The sequence below is a fragment of the Nerophis lumbriciformis genome, linkage group LG04 (assembly GCF_033978685.3).
Source record: "Nerophis lumbriciformis linkage group LG04, RoL_Nlum_v2.1, whole genome shotgun sequence".
In the NCBI taxonomy this organism is placed as follows: domain Eukaryota; kingdom Metazoa; phylum Chordata; class Actinopteri; order Syngnathiformes; family Syngnathidae; genus Nerophis; species Nerophis lumbriciformis.
This window is the reverse complement of record NC_084551.2, coordinates 5,489,869-5,510,854: the sequence shown is the minus strand read 5'-3', so window position 1 is coordinate 5,510,854 and position 20,986 is coordinate 5,489,869. Positions and strand designations below refer to the sequence as shown.

Below are 20,986 nucleotides of genomic sequence, written 5' to 3'. Positions count from 1 at the left end.
TCAATTTTGCCAGTGTGGTGATTTAAGCCAGTACTAAGGTGTGTTCTGGGGTTCCAGCTTGTCAATGAGTTTCTCCAGGCTCCCCCACGCCACCCACAGACATTCGACATGGGTCAGCTGTTGGAGGAGATGCAGCAGATCGACCAACAAAGCTACAGACAAGCTCCACAGAGAGGTACTTCTCTTACTCCTCTCTTTAATCATCAAATTAACCTCACAGATGTCTCCAGTGGTTTTTCTTCTTCGTATGCTTCAGCTCCAGATGTGGCAGCCCTGGCTCTCTCAGGTGCCTGGGCAGCAGAGTTCGTCTCAGGCTCAGAGTCGGCATCAACCCCGGGCCTCATCGCACTCGGCGACGCAGCGGATGCCGACTGGACAAAAGAATTCATTGCTGAGGCTGCAGGTAGTTTAAAATCACCCTTTCTCACAGTCAATACACATTTTATAGATAACCATACATAATTACTCATCATACATTACTATTGCAAATCTCTACTGTGTTTAGGATGAACTTAGGGTGTTATTCCATCCTGGTCATATGCTTTACAAACTACATACAGTACAGGCCAAAAGTTTGGACACACCTTCTCATTCAATGCCTTTTCTTTATTTTCATGACTATTTACATTGTAGATTGTCACTGAAAGCATCACAACTATGAATGAACACATGTGGAGTTATGTACTTAACAAAAAAAGTTGAAATAACTGAAAACATGTTTTATATTCTAGTTTCTTCAAAATAGCCACACTTTGCTCTGATTTCTGTTTTGCACACTCTTGGCATTCTCTCGATGAGCTTCAAGAGGTAGTCACCTGAAATGGTTTTACAACTGTCTTGAAGGAGTTAGCTTATCGAGAGAATGCCAAGAGTGTGCAAAGCATTAATCAGAGCAAAGGGTGGCTATATTGAAGAAACTAGAATACAAAACATGTTTTCAGTTATTTCACCTTTTTTTGTTTGTTTGTTTGTTTAAAATAGCCACCCTTTGACCTGATTACTGCTTTGCACACTCTTGGCATTCTCTCGATGAGCTTCAAGCACACCTGGGAAGTGATAACCATTTCAGGTGACTACCTCTGGAAGCTCATCGAGAGAATGCCAAGAGTGTGCAAAGCAGTAATCAGAGCAAAGGGAGAAACTAGAATATGTTTTCAGTTATTTCACCTTTTTTTTGTTAAGTACATAACTCCACATGTTCATTCATAGTTTTGATGCCTTCAGTGACAATCTACAATGTAAATAGTTATGAAAACACATTGAATGAGAAGGTGTGTCCAAACATTTGACCTGTACTGTATGTAACAATATACTAATATCATAGCTGTTTTGGAAACATTCTCTGGCACTCAAAGTCACAGTAGACACAAACTATGTTTCCATGCACTAAATTAGTCTGATTTCTGAAATAGTTTGTTTTTTTGTATTTTCACACCTACATGTGAAGTCCCAGTGTCCTTGCATGCTCTAATGCAAATATTGGTCATAAGCTGTGTGCCTCCCATACACTGAGGGGCGCTTATTTCCTTTTAGTGTGAATAAATGTATTGCTTTTCCGGTTGACTATGACTTCACACCAGGCATTTGCGGAATTGTGCATTTTTTTGCATTTGAGTCGTTTCAGACACCTAAATGTGCTGGTGATCTGATCCACAGCCCTGCGCAAAGAATTAAGTGTCAGAATGCATATGTTTCTGTTGTCCAGATTTCAAAATGTTACAGATTATAGATGTGTGCTGCTGGTTCAACACATCGCACACAGGTCTCCGTCTCTGAAGTAAAAGTCCCTTATCCATGCAAAATCCTCATTTAAATAAGGCGATCTGCACCACGGATCATGCAACACTTCCACTCATAGTGCACACAATTTATTCCTTGGACTGGGAAATGTTGTTGACCCCTATTCGATTAACTGGTTTTAGTATTAAGCATGATTAAAAACTTCCCAGTTATTTAATTGCAAATGCTCCACTATATCATATGTTTCAGTCCTCCTCTCTCGCTATAAACGGACATTAAGCTTATACGTACAGTACCTTTCAAAAGACACACTAATTTGCTAGAGTAGTTTAGAAACGGCAGTAGGACAAAGCAGAAAACATTTCACACCCCAAAAAAAGCTGAAGGATGTAGAAACATTTCCGGTACTTTAAATTAACAAGGAGTTGTTGAAGACAATGGGTTGCTCCTTTGCTCATCCCTGCCAAAACAAAGTTATATATATATGTATATATGTATATATATATATGTATATATGTATATATATATATATATATATATATATATATATATATATATATATATATATACAGGTAAAAGCCAGTAAATTAGAATATTTTGAAAAACTTGATTTATTTCAGTAATTGCATTCAAAAGGTGTAACTTGTACATTATAGTTATTCATTGCACACAGACTGATGCATTCAAATGTTTATTTCATTTAATTTTGATGATTTGAAGTGGCAACAAATGAAAATCCAAAATTCCGTGTGTCACAAAATTAGAATATTACTTAAGGCTAATACAAAAAAGGGATTTTTAGAAATGTTGGCCAACTGAAAAGTATGAAAATGAAAAATATGAGCATGTACAATACTCAATACTTGGTTGGAGCTCCTTTTGCCTCAATTACTGCGTTAATGCGGCGTGGCATGGAGTCGATGAGTTTCTGGCACTGCTCAGGTGTTATGAGAGCCCAGGTTGCTCTGATAGTGGCCTTCAACTCTTCTGCGTTTTTGGGTCTGGCATTCTGCATCTTCCTTTTCACAATACCCCACAGATTTTCTATGGGGCTAAGGTCAGGGGAGTTGGCGGGCCAATTTAGAACAGAAATACCATGGTCCGTAAACCAGGCACGGGTAGATTTTGCGCTGTGTGCAGGCGCCAAGTCCTGTTGGAACTTGAAATCTCCATCTCCATAGAGCAGGTCAGCAGCAGGAAGCATGAAGTGCTCTAAAACTTGCTGGTAGACGGCTGCGTTGACCCTGGATCTCAGGAAACAGAGTGGACCGACACCAGCAGATGACATGGCACCCCAAACCATCACCCAACCATGCAAATTTTGCATTTCCTTTGGAAATCGAGGTCCCAGAGTCTGGAGGAAGACAGGAGAGGCACAGGATCCACGTTGCCTGAAGTCTAGTGTAAAGTTTCCACCATCAGTGATGGTTTGGGGTGCCATGTCATCTGCTGGTGTCGGTCCACTCTGTTTCCTGAGATCCAGGGTCAACGCAGCCGTCTACCAGCAAGTTTTAGAGCACTTCATGCTTCCTGCTGCTGACCTGCTCTATGGAGATGGAGATTTCAAGTTCCAACAGGACTTGGCGCCTGCACACAGCGCAAAATCTACCCGTGCCTGGTTTACGGACCATGGTATTTCTGTTCTAAATTGGCCCGCCAACTCCCCTGACCTTAGCCCCATAGAAAATCTGTGGGGTATTGTGAAAAGGAAGATGCAGAATGCCAGACCCAAAAACGCAGAAGAGTTGAAGGCCACTATCAGAGCAACCTGGGCTCTCATAACACCTCAGCAATGCCAGAAACTCATCGACTCCATGCCACGCCGCATTAACGCAGTAATTGAGGCAAAAGGAGCTCCAACCAAGTATTGAGTATTGTACATGCTCATATTTTTCATTTTCATACTTTTCAGTTGGCCAACATTTCTAAAAATCCCTTTTTTGTATTAGCCTTAAGTAATATTCTAATTTTGTGACACACGGAATTTGGGATTTTCATTTGTTGCCACTTCAAATCATCAAAATTAAATGAAATAAACATTTGAATGCATCAGTCTGTGTGCAATGAATAAATATAATGTACAAGTTACACCTTTTGAATGCAATTACTGAAATAAATCAAGTTTTTCAAAATATTCTAATTTACTGGCTTTTACCTGTGTATATATATATCGCCGAGAAAGACTGGTGCGAAAGAGAGTTGTTTCAAAAGGAATTTTCGGATGGAGAATCATGGAAATAAAACTTTTGAATGTCTCTGAGTTCATTCAAAAGGCTCTGTAGATTGGTAGGAGTTTTAAATCCAAAGGAAAATACTATTTGTGCCCCGATACTGCTCCAGAGTGTTGGTGGGCTGCTATTACTGTGGACAAGCTCTCCAGTTGTGTGGAATACAGAGTTGTTACTAACCAGTTTGGAGTGCACAAATGCAGCGTGAAGAGGTTTGTGTACACTTCATTTTTTTGCCTTCACTATATGCCTGCTTCTCTTCCTCGTTCATTCGTTTTTGTTCGGTAGTCTGAATGAAGCCGCATTCTCCATTGCCTTAGTTACCTTCGGTTTCTTTTTTCCCCCCATTGATGCGCTTCAAAATATTCAGTTTTAGTTTGTGAAGCAAATAAAGTGTCCTCTTAATTCCAGTTGTTGCCTGCTTTGATTAAATGGTACCTGCTTTCGTGTAGAGACTGGCACATGTCAGAGAAGAGATAGATCTGGTTTTCAATCGCATAAGCCAGGTGTTTGTCCGACGTTTCAAAAACCGAACACAATCGGATGAAAGTGTTTCAATGGTTTTTAGTATGTTTATTTAGAGCCAAACTATTTGTGAAATCAGACTAATTTAGTCCATGGACACGTACTGACAGTAGACATCTTAACCTCATCACCAGCACAGCAGACATTGCATCTGTAAAGCTGATGGTGGAGCATGCTGTTGAAAAAACTGCTGTCACTGACTCAAAAAGAAGAAGGAAGTGGAAAAAAAGAATAAAGAATCACACCAGAATCCTATACAGAATGATACCATTAATTCAAATGTTGTAATTTATCTGTGAATAATATATTTTCTGATTTATTTGTATTATTCTCTTATGTTATTTTGACATAATTTACCCCTGATAGGCACCTCGTACTTGTGCAGTAAACACCTCCAGGCTGCTGTACGGGGAAATAGCAGTATATGTATTTATACTATCTGACTATTGGTGCTGTGAGGTCGTCATAAATCTTTATGTCCCCACTATTTTTCTACAGTGTAAGGGAGGAGGGATCTTAATGTGTGTTCCCCTGATGTGTTTTATTTTCTCTTTCAGATCCTGGACGGTGGGCTGAGGAATATTTGGAGAAGTCTGAGGAGAAGCTGTGGCTGGGAGACTTTGGAGACAAGGAGAATGAGTGGTAAGGAAAAAAAGAGGACATAAGTGTTATTGTTAAGATGCTATCATTCTCTAAAGTAGAGGTGTCAAATGTGTGTTTTTTGAGCAATTAGTACATAAAAAAAATCAGATTAGACCAAAAAAACTAACACAAAATGTTGCCAAGTGCATAATGTAAAGCAGTGTTTTTCAACCTTTTTTGAGCCAAGACACATTTTTTGCGTTGAAAAAATGCGGAGGCACACCACCAGCAGAAATCATTAAAAAAACGAAACTCAGTTGACAGTAAAAAGTCGTTGTCGCAATTGTTGGATATGACTTTAAAGCATACCCAAGCATGCATCAATATAGCTCTTGTCTCAAAGTAGGTGTAATGTCACCACCTGTCACATCACACCCTGACTTAGTTGGACTTTTTTGCTGTTTTCCTTTGTGTAGTGTTTTACTTCTTGTCTTGCGCTCCTATTTTGGTGGCTTTTTCTCTTTATTTGCTTTTTTCCTGTAGCAGTTTCATGTCTTCCTTTGAGGGATATTTGCCGCATCTACTTTGTTTTAGCAATCAAAAATATTTTAGTTGTTTTTATCCTTCTTTGTGGGGACATTGTTGATTGTCATGTCATGTTCGAATGTACATTGTGGACGCCATCTTTGCTCCACAGTAAGTCTTTGCGGTCGTCCAGGATTCTGTTTTTGTTTACTTTGTAGCCAGTTCAGTTTTAGTTTCGTTCTGCATAGCCTTCCCTAAGCTTCAATGCCTTTTCTTAGGGGCACTCACCTTTTGTTTATTTTTGGTTTAAGCATTAGGCACCTTTTTACCTGCAAGCTGCCTCTCGCAGTTCCCGACATCTACAAAGCAATTAGCTACCTGCTGCCACCTACTGATATGGAAGAGTATTACACGGTTACTCTGCTGAGCTCTAGACAGCACCGACACTCAAAAATTATTTTTAACCCAAATAGGTGAAATTAGATAATCTCCCACGGCACACCAGACTGTATCTCACGACACAGTGGTTGAAAATCACTGATGTAAAGAGAAAAAAAAATAAATGTTGATACTAATGACAACTATATAAATATATATTATACAAAAATACATACAAATACAGTTTTATTAGCCTTTTTCCAAAATTTAAAAAAATATTTAATAATATCAAAGTGTCCGCCAATGGCTTTTTCATGGTTTGGACAGTCTTGCTTTTATAAAAAAGAGTAGACCTTTGTTTAAAGACTAGATATGTTAATTAAACAGGACAAAGGAGTACCAGCCAGGAGAGGAGTTGAAACAGACAGCTAATGAGCTTGTGGCAAAGGTCGACGATCCAAAGTTACAAAACACAGAGGTGAGTAACAACTTCCTGTCAACCCGCCAGCCATCCTATCCCCGTTCATGCCACATCTATCACTGTACTCTTTCTCCCCATTCCTTTTATTGTTGTTTTCAAGTTAGAATTTTATTGAACTAGTAATGGTAATTTTTATTTGTATCGCATTTTTTTTTTCCTGTTTTGTTTTCCATTGGTGTGTAGTTCCTGCGGTTCATTAGGCAAATTGGCGAGGGCAGTGTGACAGTGGAGAACAGGACAGACAAACAGCTCACAGATAAAGTTCAGGCCGAGGAGGCTAACCACTGGGCTTCCAACCTCAACCAGGTACGCTGTCCCCTTGAGGATGAGGTGCTTCTGGCGGATCTCTCCCTTGCTGTAATACTTTCCACCAAATGTATTTACTACTCCTGTAATATGAATCGTGAGGGTGCGCTGTAGCATCTAACGTATACTCGCTGGTCTTTCAAAGTCAACTATGGTATCTCACAAAAGTGAATACACACCTCCCAGCAACCATTTTATATCTTCTCAAGGGCAAGAAAGAGTACATAAAACGGTATATATGTCCAAATTATGTAGATATTTAGTATGAGCACCATTGTTATCCAGCACTGCTTTAATCCTCTTGGGCATGACATTCACTAGACCTGCACAAGTTGTTATTGAAATTCTCTCCCACTCCTCCATGTTGACATCCCTGGTGGAGCAGGTGGACGTTAGACACATTGCACTCTTCCACCCTTTTTCTATCTACTCCATCACCTTCACGTTTAACTTCCTCAGCCAGACACTTAACATTTTAAAGGTGTGTTTCGGCACCTTATGTTGGGAAACTGCCATGCAGCCTTTTTTCCGGAGAGTGGGATTCATGTTGCGCTTCACATAATCCTAGTACAAGTTGGAATTCATGTTTTTACTCAACAAAGCACAGCTCACCAGTGGTGGCAGTACTCATGCACCTTCCAGTCATGCTTGACTGTAGTCTAGATACAATTATCCCCCAACTGACTAGTTTAACAGTATTGTTTGTGTTGTTAAGTAATGTTCAGTGAAACGGACTACTCTGAAGTTTTATCTGGATAGTATTGTCCCTTGAGAAGAAGGTGCGAACTGTCATAATTTTGTTTGCTGGTAAGGGAGAGGTGTACTCACTTTTGTTAAATGTTCATACCTGCCAACTACTCCGGTTTTCCCGTAATTAGTACGGTTTTCATCAACCTATTCCGGGTTACGGTTGCAGTAATAAAAAAATACGGTTTTTCATTAATTTAAAAAAAATATATTTTTTAAAGTTTTATTCACGAAATCGCGTAACAACAATGATAATCGACACTGCTTCCCGTAACTTCCTATCGAGCCATTCCGAATGCCATGCGCGAGGCTATTTATAGCACCGCTGCCAAGCACGAGGCACCAGTTGCTATTGTTTCCAAACGAGCGAACGATCATGGAATCAGCCGGAGAAAAATCGCAAACGAGTCTTAAACCGAAAAGAAAACTGCAGTCATTCCGTGAAGAATATTCAAAAGCCTATCCGGGAATAATTATCCGTTCCAAAAAGGGTGAAAACTACGCGAATTGCACCTTGTGCAGACAAGATTTTTCGATCGGACACGGAGGAATTAGCGATGTAAAAGACCACGTTGGGACAAAAAAAACACAAGTCTAATGCCGTTGCTAGCGATACTGCAATTGAATTGTAGTTCCATGCTAATGATGCTATTGAATTACATTTTAATGAAGTAAACTTATCATAAAGTTACCATATCATTTTTGCAGTATGATCAATCTGATAGAATAAATTTGGATTTTAGCCACAAAAAGGTAATGACACTAATGTTATCTATTGGAATTGTTTAGTACTGTTATAAGTGTTTATACTATTTATGCTTTCAAGTCCAAGTTGAAGAAATCTTGTTAAATGTTGACAGCATAACTACCAAAATACAGAAGTATGTCCTTAATATTTTTGCAGTGCTATTTCTGTTGAAAACTTAAAATGATTACATTAGAGATGTGATGTGCCACTTTTCAAGTGTCTGATGGCTTAAATTAATTTTCATTAATTTTTCATATTTTGAATTCTTTTGAAAGGCTTACAAAAAAACTACATTTGAATTGTAATTCCATGCTATTGACATGACTATTAATTTTAATGAAGTTAGCTTACCATGTTTACAGTATGATAATTGTGATAGAAATGTGAATTTTAGGCACAGAATATTTTTTACAATTGAACAAGGCAGTAGATTATACAAGCTTGGACAGAAAGTTAATGTCACCAATTTTTTTTAAATGGAATTGTTTAGTACTGTTTTACCATTTATTTACTGTAAAAAGTGTTTATACTGTTTATACTTTCAATTAACAAATTGAAGTCTTGCGAAAGGTTGACAGGATAACTGGCATTAACTGTCAAAATAATTTCAAACTATTGAAGTTAGCTTACAGAATAAACATGTCAATCAACCCATATGATTTTTGCTGTAATATTTTTGTTTTGAAAAGTCACTGTGACTGATAGAAAAGTGATGGTTTTAGCAACATTTTAACCTGTCTGAATGCTAATAATCATTTTGCGTCGGGGGATGAACCCCCCACCAGGACTTTGTCCTGGACCTACCGGGGCCTGCGGCCCCTGGACCCTGGCTACTAGGTTTTTCTGATTTCAAAAGTTGGCAGGTATGAATGTTGTATTTTTACTGTGGTGTTTCCTTGAGAAAAACTGATACTAAACTTCCATGGTATTCCCCTTCAAATCTCTGCAGAGAAAAAAAGTCCCAAATCAAACAGAATGTGGTTTGGCTGGTTGTCTTTATTTTTGTCAATTGTTTTATGACATTTTGGTGTTCTTTCACTGCGAGAAATAGGCTCATTGGGCTTTACTGTGCATGTGTGTGTGTGAGGAGTACCTGCTCATAACCAGGGTGCTCTAACTTTTCCATGTACTCTTCCCACTTTTGACCCTTCCAACGTGCCGTCCCGTTAATTAACAACCACCACCATTCATCCGCTCTCCTCCTCTCTACTCCCACCCTTTTAAATAAACTCCCACAATGACCCCCTTAATCACCCCGCCTCCTCGCCGTAGTTCCTGACGGAAACAAGGGGAGGGAGTCTTCCCTTGGAATCCACAGAAAAGAAGGAGACCCTTGAGAAAGCTAAAGCTAAGCAGGCACAGCAGTGGGCCAAGGTCGTCAGGCAGGTAGGACGGCTGTGGTCGTGCCAGCGATAGGCTCTTGTCTTGTTGCACACATTCTTTAGACGGACACATACTATAAAGGAGAAATAGGCGACATCATTAGGGACAGTTGTATTAGCCTTTTCTCTGTTTCATCTCTTCTATCTTTTCATTCACTTTCCATTATATTTTTCCTGATTTACTGCCCCCTCCACACATCCCCATTTCCAAGTTGACTTAGCAGACTCCAAGCAACCAATTGTGTCATTGCTGGCTACTTACTCAGGTGTCGGAGGAGTCAGCCGAAGCCTGGGTGGACCAGTTCACCGCATCGGGACCTGATTTCCACCAAGCCAAAGCCGCAGTGGAGGTGAGACAAAGCCAAACCACAGAGTGCTAATTGGATGCAGGGATAGGAAACGGAACAGAAGGCCGATTGGAAAACTGCAAGATTTGAAAATGAATTATGTCACAAGCAGACATAGGGAAATTCCTCCTCCTCCTCCTCCTCCTCTCTTCCTCATAAATCAGTTTTAAAGATGAGGACCATGTGTGCCTTCTCGGCTTGCCTCAGTAATGATTTACTGTCATTTTATCAGAGCGATGTGGATTTTTGGGAGAAGCTGCAGCAGGAGTGGGAGGAGATGGCCAAGCGGGACGCAGAGAGTCATCCCTGGCTCTCAGACTTCGATCAGCTACTGAGCTCGTCTTACGACAAGGTAAAACTCACTTCAGACCTTTTTATTTAGTTGTTGCATCCACATTATTTAACCCCAAAATGTCTAAAGCCTCCTCTCTCTGTCCTTCCTGTCAGGGCTACCAGTTTGAAGAGGACAACCCTTACTTGACTCACCAGGACCCTCTGACAGAGGGTGTGAAGAGGATGGAGGCCGGAGACATCCCTGGTGCCGTGCGCTTTTTTGAAAGCGCAGTGCAGAAAGAACCAGAAAACCAGCTGGTGAGAATCTGAAAGCATCCTCTAACAGAAAGCATTTGTGAGACTGCCACTGATGATTTTTTTACTTTTTTTTATTTTTGCAGGCTTGGCAGTATCTGGGTACTTGTCAAGCAGAAAACGAACAAGAATTCGCCGCCATCAGCGCCCTCCGCAGGTTATAAACTGCAATTTTAAGTGGCATTTTGCATACAGTAAAATACATTTAATTCCTTAGTACTAGGATAAATTATTAAATATTACACCTCCTCATCATTACATTTTTCTTTATGTGGCCCTCGGTGGAAAAAAGTTGGGATACCTCTGCATTAAACACTCTAATTATAGCTTGTGATGTTATATTTTACTTTATGTGAAAACTCATCAAAACAAGTCCATTTTTTAAACTTCAATAATGGTTTGGATTGCGTGAGAAAGTAGGGTAACATATTGATACTAGTGGACAACTTTATTGCACAACACAACATCAACAAAACCAACATTGGAGCAAACTGCTCAGCCAGCATTATTCCACTGAGGAATGTATAAAGAACTGTATGAGTTGACCCCAACGTTTAAGTAGTGCAACCAACATTTTAAAGCTCTTGAGAGGTACATTGGCTAAAGCCAGAGGCGCTTCTCCCTCCATGTGACTTAAGCGACTGCTAGAGAGCCCCCTCCAAACACTGACATCATTAGTAATTATCTTAAGCGGGGTACACACATAAAGACAATAGGGCTGTTTTTGTCCCCATTTTCATCCTTCTGACCAAAGACAGTAAATGCCCGATTATCGTATGTGTTTTCAATATTGTTTTGTGGTCTGGGGTGTGTAAAGAGTGTATTGGTCCCTATATTTGGCTCCAAAACGGTTCGGCCGTCCAAAACTCTTCATATCTGTAGGGAACGCAGACGCATTGAGTCATCACTCCGTGAATTGTGAAGAGTACAGAAAGCTTAAAAAAAAAAAAAGCGTGTTAGCTATTTTGTTGAGATCATACTCACCATTAGATCGCTCAGTAGATTAGAGTCTGTGTGCACGCTGTCTCCATTACCTTTTTTTTTTAAATTAGGGACTTTTTTTTTTTTCCAAAAACAGTCACATGATCATCATCATTCTCTCCTCTCCTACGTCCTTTTATTGTTAGATCACTAGCTGTGTGTAATACTATCGATCAGATACCAAGTAAATACAGGGCTTGTATCGCCGATACTGATACCAACAGGTTTTGATTTGAAACGTCATGATTATTGAATCACTTTTTGAATTTGCCTGCAGTTTGTTGATTATGAGAACACAGGAAAAATATGTTCTGCAAATAAAACTATTTTTATAACTACATGCAACAATTTAAAACAATTTAATAGTATATAAATTATCCATTTTCAATTGTACTACACGCAATTGTTTGAGGAAAAAAAGGCAAAATTGCAAAAAAAAGTAACCATGTTACAAAATTATGAACTTTAATGTATAAACCAAACCACTAAATAACACTGTTTGCACCGACAGACTACAAGAGACGCTGAAGTCGAATAAACTCTGTGAGAAAAATTGAGTAATTTGCTGGACGTATAAAAGAAAAACTACAACAAAAATATCAATCCCACCACGCTAGTATCGCTACGATACCAAAACCAACTTTGGTATTGATACTATCTATATTTAGATCGATACGCCCAGCCCCTTGTTTGTTCACAACATTTCGGGCTTCGAAGACGAGAGTCTGGCTCCATGATGGGACAGAAAAGTCGCGTGTGTGCTGTGCTGTGTTGGTATTATCGGAGCACACCACACACACAAAGATCAAAGATGCTTGATTTTTTTTGTCTTTATGTGTGGGGTCTTCAACAGATAAAAAATATATTTTTACAAAATCTTCAACCCCTGCTGGCAAAAGCTTCTGGATGCTGACATGCATCTGTGCTGTCATCTTGTGGAGTTAGAAAGGCTGTAAAAAACGACATTAGGAAGTTGCCTACAGTCACAGCTGTTCATGCCAATGCTTTTGGACCTGGCATTATTTTGAGGTTATTTGCTTTTGAGGACCACACACATGGTGGCTGTTCTGGTGGATTGAATTGAAGCATTAATTGGAGCATGAAGCAAATATAACATTAAATGTGTCTTTCTGTTAGGTGTTTGGAGCTAAAGAATGACAACCTGACTGCTCTGATGGCGCTGGCTGTCAGCTTCACCAACGAGTCGCTGCACAGGCAAGCCTGTGAGACTCTTCGCGATTGGCTAAAGCACAACACAAAATACCGTGCCGTGTGGGAGCAACATGAGCTGGAACGCCAGAGGGAAGCTTCAAGAGAAAGGGACAAGGTGCAAGAGCGGTTTGGCTCTCTGCTGCCTGAGTGAGTATCAGTCAGCTCCTGTACAGTCGATATTTAGTCATTTTAAATGTTTCAAATGACTTGCCTGTCTTTGCAGATCTTTGTTTACAGACGTGCAGACTTTATTCCTCCGTGCAGCTAACACAGACCCCGCTCAGGTGGACCCTCAGCTACAGTGTGGTCTGGGGGTCCTCTTCAACCTGAGTGGAGAGTACGACAAAGCAGTGGACTGTTTCAGTGCAGCTCTTTCTGCCACGCCACAGGTGGGTTCATGTCGGTCTAGACCTGCACGGTAGAGATGCGCGGTTTGCGGGCACAACCGCGGAGTCCGCGGATTATCCGCGGATCGGGCGTATGAAATTTAAAAAAATTAGATTTTATCCGCGGGTCGGGTCGGGTCGGGCGGTTGAAAAAAAAAAAAAAAAGATTTTAAATAGATTCAGGTGGGTGGCAGTTAAACCAATTCGGAAATATATATACATAGTTAAATGTTGTTACCCACATACGAAAAACGAGCAGGCACCTGCTGCATATGCCACAACAGAAGAAAAAAAAAAAAAGAGATGGACACTTTTACGGAGCGGAGAAGGGACGCCTCGCCGGGGTCCGGGACCGAGGCCCCTTCCCCCGAGAGGGCCCCACCGGGAGCCGTAGCTGAGGCGATCCGCGAGAAGGGCCCGACGCACGTCCAGGGTCACCACCGCGCCCACCGCACCGACAACCCGCCTCGTCCGCCTTCGCCGCGGCCGGCGTCACGCGCAGCAGGTAAGCAGCTTACCTGCCCGCCACCCCCGTGGCCGGGGGCTCGTAACAGGGGTCACTCCGCGCGCTCCGCCCGCGCAGCTTACCTGCCCGCCACCCCTGTTGCCGGGGGCGCGTAACAGGGGTCACTCCGCGCGCAGTGCGCTCACGAAAGGGGTGGGTCTCACCCTGGTTGATATAGACAGCAGGACGGTGGCCATGGAAGTCGGAACCCGCTAAGGAGTGTGTAACAACCCACCTGCCGAATCAACTAGCCCTGAAAATGGATGGCGCTGGAGCGTCGGGCCCATACCCGGCCGTCGCCGGCAGCGAGACGCGCTTGGAGGTGCGCTCAGCACGGCTCCCATATGATTGCGCACTGGTGTGCGTCTGGGTCGGGACAGCGTGGCACGCGAATGTCTGTGCTGCATTGGATCAGTCTCCTTTCTTTAACAGGCAAAAGCTTTATAACCTCACTAATGCCTTGCATCGTCTATATTAGATATATAACAACGGGCGGGTGCGGTTCTGATCAAATGTTACATCGGGTGGATGGCGGATGGTTGACGACTTTCTGATGCGGTTGCGGATGAAATAATTGCCTATCCGCGCATCTCTACTGCACGGTGTTTGTTTAGTCACTTTTGACACTTTGCTTCGCCCCTTCTGACTGTCAGGACTACTTGCTGTGGAACAAGCTGGGCGCAACACTAGCTAACGGTAGCCGCTCAGAAGAAGCTGTGTCCGCCTACAGGAGAGCCTTGGAGTTGCAGCCAGGATTTGTGCGCAGTCGCTATAACTTGGGAATCAGTTGTGTCAATTTAGGAGCACACAGGTGAGCATGCGGCGCCGTACTACTGCATTAAACACATGTACGCACATGTACTTCCATAACCTAACAAGTGGTCTGCAACTATACTGCATCATACTGGGAGCTAGGGGTGTAACGGTACGTGTATTTGTATCGAACCGTTTCGGTACGGGGGTTCCGGTTCGGTTCGAAGGTGTACCGAACGAGTTTCCACACGGACATATTAAGTAGCGTAGCGCACGTTGTGTAAACAATGCACACTGAGGCACAACACATGGCATGCTAGCAGCGACCTGGCTAAGACCACATATAAAAGCCAGAGCTGGAAGACAATCCTGCCTCGTTAAGATCTGCCGTTTGGGAACACTTCGGCTGCGCGGTGCGATACAACAATGGAGGACGGAGGTTTGCCGACATTGTTCAGCAGCGGTAAGGCATGCTTCTGCCAACACGTCAAACATGCTAACCCATTTGAAGCGGCACCACCCCCAAGTGAACATCGCTTCAACAAAGATAAAGACGAGCAAACAGCTCCCACCTCTTACTGCAAAGTTAGCCATGCTGGGGGGGGGTTAATCTTAGGTTGAGTTGACTTGAAACTGTTTAATGTTGCACTTTTAATATGTAGAAGAAAAGTTTTGTCATTTTATTTAATCTGAGCAACAACTTGAAGCAGTTCATTGTTGATTAAGGTGGACCCCCGACTTAAACAAGTTCAAAAACTTATTGGGGTGTTACCATTTAGTGGTCAATTGTACGGAATATGTACTGTACTGTGCAATCTACTAATAAAAGTCTCAATCAATCAATCAAAAAAAACACTTAATACGTAGAAAAGTTTTGTTAAGAAACCATTCTGAGCCTTATCTTATTTAGTTTTTATTTTATATATGTTGTCCACATTAACCCTGGCAATGGACCCTGTGTGTGTATGTAGGTTATGTCATTGTTTACAAATTTGGTAAATAAATAACCAAAACATTTATATTTTGTTGTTTTCTTACTGTACCGAAAATGAACTGAACCGTGACCTCTAAACTGAGGTACGTACCGAACCGAAATATTTGTGTACCGTTACACCCCTACTGGGAGCTGTCTTAAATATTAACCTCAGCAATTGGAATAATGTTAAATTAATCATTGAGAATGGTTACCTTAGAAAATGTTGGATTTTTTGTGAATGTTGTATCTCACATATGAGTCTTAGGACAATGGTGAACATTTCTTCAAAGGAGGAGAGAAACGTCATAATGTTACAAACCCCGTTTCCATATGAGTTGGGAAATTGTGTTAGATGTAGATATAAACGGAATACAATGATTTGCAAATCATTTTCAACCCATATTCAGTTGAATATGCTACAAAGACAACATATTTGATGTTCAAACTGATAAACATTTTTTTTTTTGCAAATAATCATTAACTTTAGAATTTGATGCCAGCAACACGTGACAAAGAAGTTGGGAAAGGTGGCAACAAATACTGATAAAGTTGAGGAATGCTCATCAAACACTTATTGAGTGTTTGATGAGCAATGTTTAATGGATAAACCACAGCAACCTTGGCTTTATTATTTTTACACATATGTGTGTGTGTGTTTTATTTATATATAAACTGCACACTTTGAATACATTATATATATATATATATATATATATATATATATATATATATATATATATATATATATCAAACCAAAATAACAAGGTGAGAATAGCTCAACAATCAATTTTCTATCCAAACAACAATACAGTAAGCTTAAATGTCAAAACTGAACACACGCACACAAAAGTCTTGTTGGTGCGCTCCAAAAAAAAAAAAAGATAAATAATTTTACCTTGCCTTGTGTTTGCGAATATTTGTGGCATTGTTGAACTCTCTGGGAGTTTCTGAGTTATATACGAGCAGTGATTTCATGTAGTCACCACTAGCGTTAGGACAAACTAGAAGTGTGATGCATGCACTTCATCGGCTTGTGTCATGGTAGTGCCTTCTACTTTGCTGTAACAAAGGTTCCCTCTGGTATCTTTTTCGGTCTCATCACAATTAAAAACGTATTCCGGAACAAAGCCCTCTTCGCTGATAAAATCCTCAAAATTAAATTTAAAAAAAAATCCTCCAAAATAACTGAGCAAGCTAAAATGTTTGCTCAGTGGTTGTCTAGCAACCCAAAGCTATATAGCGAGACTGTGAGAGTTTGGACACATTTAAAGCATTTCTGATAGCACAAAGTGATCTCTAAGACAGCCAGCCTCACACAGCTGTGACCGGCGCAAGGTATGACAGTTGTGGAAATAAACTTGTCAAAACTGCAGTTAGCCTCAAAGTTCTTCGAAATGGCTGCGCCGGTGTGTACAGGATGTAAACGGGATCTGACGTAGGGTGCCCCGCCTCTCCAAAATGGCTATGCCCACGTGTACAGGAAGTGATGTCATCAAAATCGCAGCCCCCGTAGGGATTCCAGTGGCACACAAGATGAATGAATGGATAAACACTGAGCCATCGTTTACACACAGACACATATTTGGCGCGATGCAAACGTTCGTTAACCGAAAAGGACGAAAAAGAGGCATTTGTAAATGGTGGTTCCACTGTATTCATAAATACATTGATAACGACAGTTATCCATCCATCCATTTTTCTACCGCTTGTTATAATCTTGAAAAATTACTTTCTTTTTCTAAAGTTACAACTTTAATAGTTTTACTGAATTAAGAAATAATTAATAAAACAATTATAATCATGAAAAATGACCTAATTTCCCTAAAATTACAACTTCTTTTAGAATTAATACTGTGTATTGTAAATGCATTTTTGTTTCCTGTGATTTTGGCTTTCGTCTCATACAATTTTCTTTTTTATGTGGCCCTAATACCCATGGTGTTTTGTCTCTCAAACTATTCAAGTCTTCCCTGGTAATTGTTAACTAAGTGCAATTCCAAAAGCAAGATGTTGTTCATCTTTGACCTACCGTATTTTTCGGAGTATAAATCGCTCCGGAGTATAAGTTGCACCGGCCGAAAATGCATAATAAAGAAGGAAAAAAACATATATAAATCGCACTGGAGTATAAGTCGCATTTTTGGGGGAAATTTATTTGATAAAACCCAACACCAAGAATAGACATTTGAAAGGCAATTTAAAATAAATAAAGAATAGTGAACAACAGGCTGAATAAGTGTACGTTATATGAGGCATAAATAACCAACTGGTATGTTAACGTAACATATTATGGTAAGAGTCATTCAAATAACTATAACATATAGAACATGCTATACGTTTACCAAACAATCTGTCACTCCTAATCACTAAATCCCATGAAATCTTATACGTCTAGTCCAGACCTGGGCAAATTAAGGCCCGGGGGCCCACGCGACCCGTTGAGCTTTTCAGTCTGGACCGCCGGACATTCCCAAATAATTATTCTAGATGTTTAAGATAGAAAGTGTAGCTGCCATTACGATGTGCAGTGATGTTTTCTAATGACCGTAAGTCTCCAACTATACGAAGTCTTTCAATGCTTGGAATCTGCATGGTATACTAGTTACTATGGTCATCTAATTAGTTACTATGGTCATCTAATTACTTACTATGGTCATCTAATTAGTTGCTTTGGTCACTATGAGATATCTCAGATTGTAGGTGTTTTTTTTGTTTTTTTTTTACCCTTCACTATGTTTGTTACATTTTGGTTGTGTTTCGGTTGATTGTAAAATATGTTATCAATATTCAGTGTTTTATCCTTCATAGTTAATATTGTAAATCTCACATTCTTTATTTTCATGTACATTCTGGGTGTCTAATTCAGTTAAAAAAATGTCAAATTCCATTCTTTTTTTTAAGGCGGTCTGTCATAACGTTTTTAGCTCTCAATCATTATTGTGAGGTTTTAAATTAGTGTTCCTAAAAAAAGATATACCGGCCCCCAGACACACTTTTTTATCTAAATCTGGCCCCCTTGAGTCAAATAATTGCCCAGGCCTGGTCTAGTCTTTTACGTGAATGAGCTAAATAATATTATTTGATATTTTACGGTAATGTGTTAATAATTTCACACATAAGTCGCTCCTGAGTATAAGTCGCACCCCCGGCCAAACTATGAAAAAAAACTGCGACTTATAGTCCGAAAAATACGGTATATAATTTTGTTCATCCATCCATTTTCAACTGTGTGTCCCTCTCGGGGTCACTGGTGGGCTGGAGCCTATCCTAGCTGCACTTGGACAAGTCGGTACCTCGTGGCAAGGCCGAGACCAATAGACGGATCAGTTATCTTAATTGCAAAGTTGCAACATTTACAGTCTGGTAGAGATGTGCGGTTTGCGGGCACAACCGCAGAGTCCGCGTATTATCCGCGGATCGGGCGGATGAAATTTAAAAAAATTAAATTTTATCCGCGAGTCGGGTCGGGTCGGGTGGTTGAAATAAAAAAAAATTTGATTTTAAATAGATTCAGGCGGGTGGCAGTTAAACCAATTCGGAAATATATATACATAGTTAAATGTTGTTACCCACATACGAAAAACGAGCAGGCACCTGCTGCATATGCCACAACAGAAGAAAAAAAAAAAAAAGAGATGGACACTTTTACGGAGCGGAGAAGGGACGCCTCGCCGGGGTCCGGGACCGAGGCCCCTTCCCCCGAGAGGGCCCCACCGGGAGCCGTAGCTGAGGCGATCCGCGAGAAGGGCCCGACGCACGTCCAGGGTCACCACCGCGCCCACCGCACCGACACCCCGCTTCGTCCGCCTCGTCCGCCTTCGCCGCGGCCGGCATCACGCGCAGCAGGTAAGCAGCTTACCTGCCCGCCACCCCCGTGGCCGGGGGCTCCGCCCGCGCAGCTTACCTGCCCGCCACCCCCATTGCCGGGGGCGCATAACAGGGGTCACTCCGCGCACAGTGCGCTCACGAAAGGGGTGGGGCTCACCCTGGTTGATATAGACAGCAGCTGGACGGTGGCCATGGAAGTCGGAACCCGCTAAGGAGTGTGTAACAACCCACCTGCCGAATCAACTAGCCCTGAAAATGGATGGCGCTGGAGCGTCGGGCTCATACGCGGCCGTCGCCGGCAGCGAGACGCGCTTGGAGGTGCGCTCAGCGCGGCTCCCATATGATTGCGCACTGGTGTGCGTCTGGGTCGTGACAGCGTGGCACGCGAATGTCTGCGCTGCATTGGATCAGTCTCCTTTCTTTAACAGGCAAAAGCTTTATAACCTCACTAATGCCTTGCATCGTCTATATTAGATATATAACAACGGGCGGGTGCGGGCGGATGCGGTTCTGATCAAATGTTACATCGGGTGGATGGCGGATGGTTGACGACTTTCTGATGCGGTTGCGGATGAAATAATTGCTTATCCGCGCATCTCTACAGTCTGGCAGTCAAGTCATTAGTTTAAACAATGATTGCAATTCACTGTATGTCCACCAGATGGCACAAGCGGTACTTTGAAAGCTGCTGGTCAAAAGATTCATTGCACTGAAAGCACAGTACTGTATTCAATATGCGTTTAATAAGCTATGTTATGTTAACCACTAACATGCGTGTAATGTTAGTCGTCAATGCCAAAGTTCTTCAAAGTCAATTGTTTCCCTAATGTTCCAGGGAGGCCGTGGAGCACTTCCTGGAAGCCCTATCTCTCCAGCGCCAGGCTGACGGCGACGAAGCAAGAGCTGTGCGAGGCCCCGGAGGCGTCGCAGCCACCTTAATGTCCGACAACATCTGGTCCACCCTGCGTATGGCTCTCAGCATGATGGGAGAGAGCTCGCTTTACTCGGCCGCCGACCGCCGGGACTTGGACACGTTGCTGGCTCATTTCTGCCAGCGGGAGGTGGAAGGAAGCCATGAATGAAGGTCCATCTGGGGAGGACTGATTGAGTGTGAATGTTCTTTGCATGGAGGCAAATGTCCGAATGAATGAAAGGGATAACGACTGGGGGAAAACACTGTGAATCATCCTCCAGCCGGTGCACATCTGGGACAAATGCAGTATTAGTTTGTGAAATAGCAGCTGACTTTATTTTTGCTTTAATGACGAGTCCTTGTTTTCTCTTACAATGTAAGTCTTGTAGGTCTCTTAACTTCCATCATGTACAATAGATTTATGGTACAATTTTACTTTCTATAATAAGTACTTGCTCATGGTTTGATTGTCAATGTAATCATAAGTCCTAGTTTGCTTTTTTTATATCAATATTTAATTTTGTAGTAATCAAGCCGGACAATGAACTGACAACCAGTGCGACTGTTACTCATAATGTTTGTGTGCACCAGGATAAGCAAGGACGTTGAATGATAACATCATAAAAGTGTCATGATTGGTTTCTCTGGGCTCCTCCCTCACTTTCAAATCTCTTGTAAAAAAAAAAAAACCACACTTTTCCCTCATTGTAATTTAACCATTATATGTATTGTAATTGTTGCACTATAATTGTTGTCTGGCAGGGTTTTGGCCTGACTGCAATGTTTAATATAATAATCAGCAATAAAGCTTTGATTCCATAGTTGTCAAATGTTGATAAATATAATACAAAATGT

General features: G+C 41.4%; 1 protein-coding gene across 4 annotated transcripts in view; it reads left to right on the top strand.

Moving 5' to 3' along the window:
* The window catches only part of pex5 (peroxisomal biogenesis factor 5), a 31,481-nt gene extending 10,526 nt beyond the window's left edge, over window positions 1-20,955 (top strand). For 2 of the 4 annotated variants that reach the window (XM_061947833.1, XM_061947841.1), the window contains exons 4-17: window positions 58-175; window positions 257-403; window positions 5,051-5,135; window positions 6,366-6,456; window positions 6,643-6,765; window positions 9,533-9,646; window positions 9,909-9,992; window positions 10,222-10,341; window positions 10,437-10,580; window positions 10,664-10,734; window positions 12,696-12,917; window positions 12,994-13,159; window positions 14,315-14,472; window positions 20,054-20,955. In XM_061947833.1, coding sequence (XP_061803817.1) covers window positions 58-175; window positions 257-403; window positions 5,051-5,135; window positions 6,366-6,456; window positions 6,643-6,765; window positions 9,533-9,646; window positions 9,909-9,992; window positions 10,222-10,341; window positions 10,437-10,580; window positions 10,664-10,734; window positions 12,696-12,917; window positions 12,994-13,159; window positions 14,315-14,472; window positions 20,054-20,300 — 1,890 coding nt within the window. In that variant the 3' untranslated portion in view covers window positions 20,301-20,955. The remainder of the gene's footprint in view (window positions 1-57; window positions 176-256; window positions 404-5,050; window positions 5,136-6,365; window positions 6,457-6,642; window positions 6,766-9,532; window positions 9,647-9,908; window positions 9,993-10,221; window positions 10,342-10,436; window positions 10,581-10,663; window positions 10,735-12,695; window positions 12,918-12,993; window positions 13,160-14,314; window positions 14,473-20,053) is intronic. The other 2 variants (XM_061947849.1, XM_061947858.1) reach the window with 2 other exon arrangements.
* Window positions 20,956-20,986: the final 31 nt, after the last annotated feature.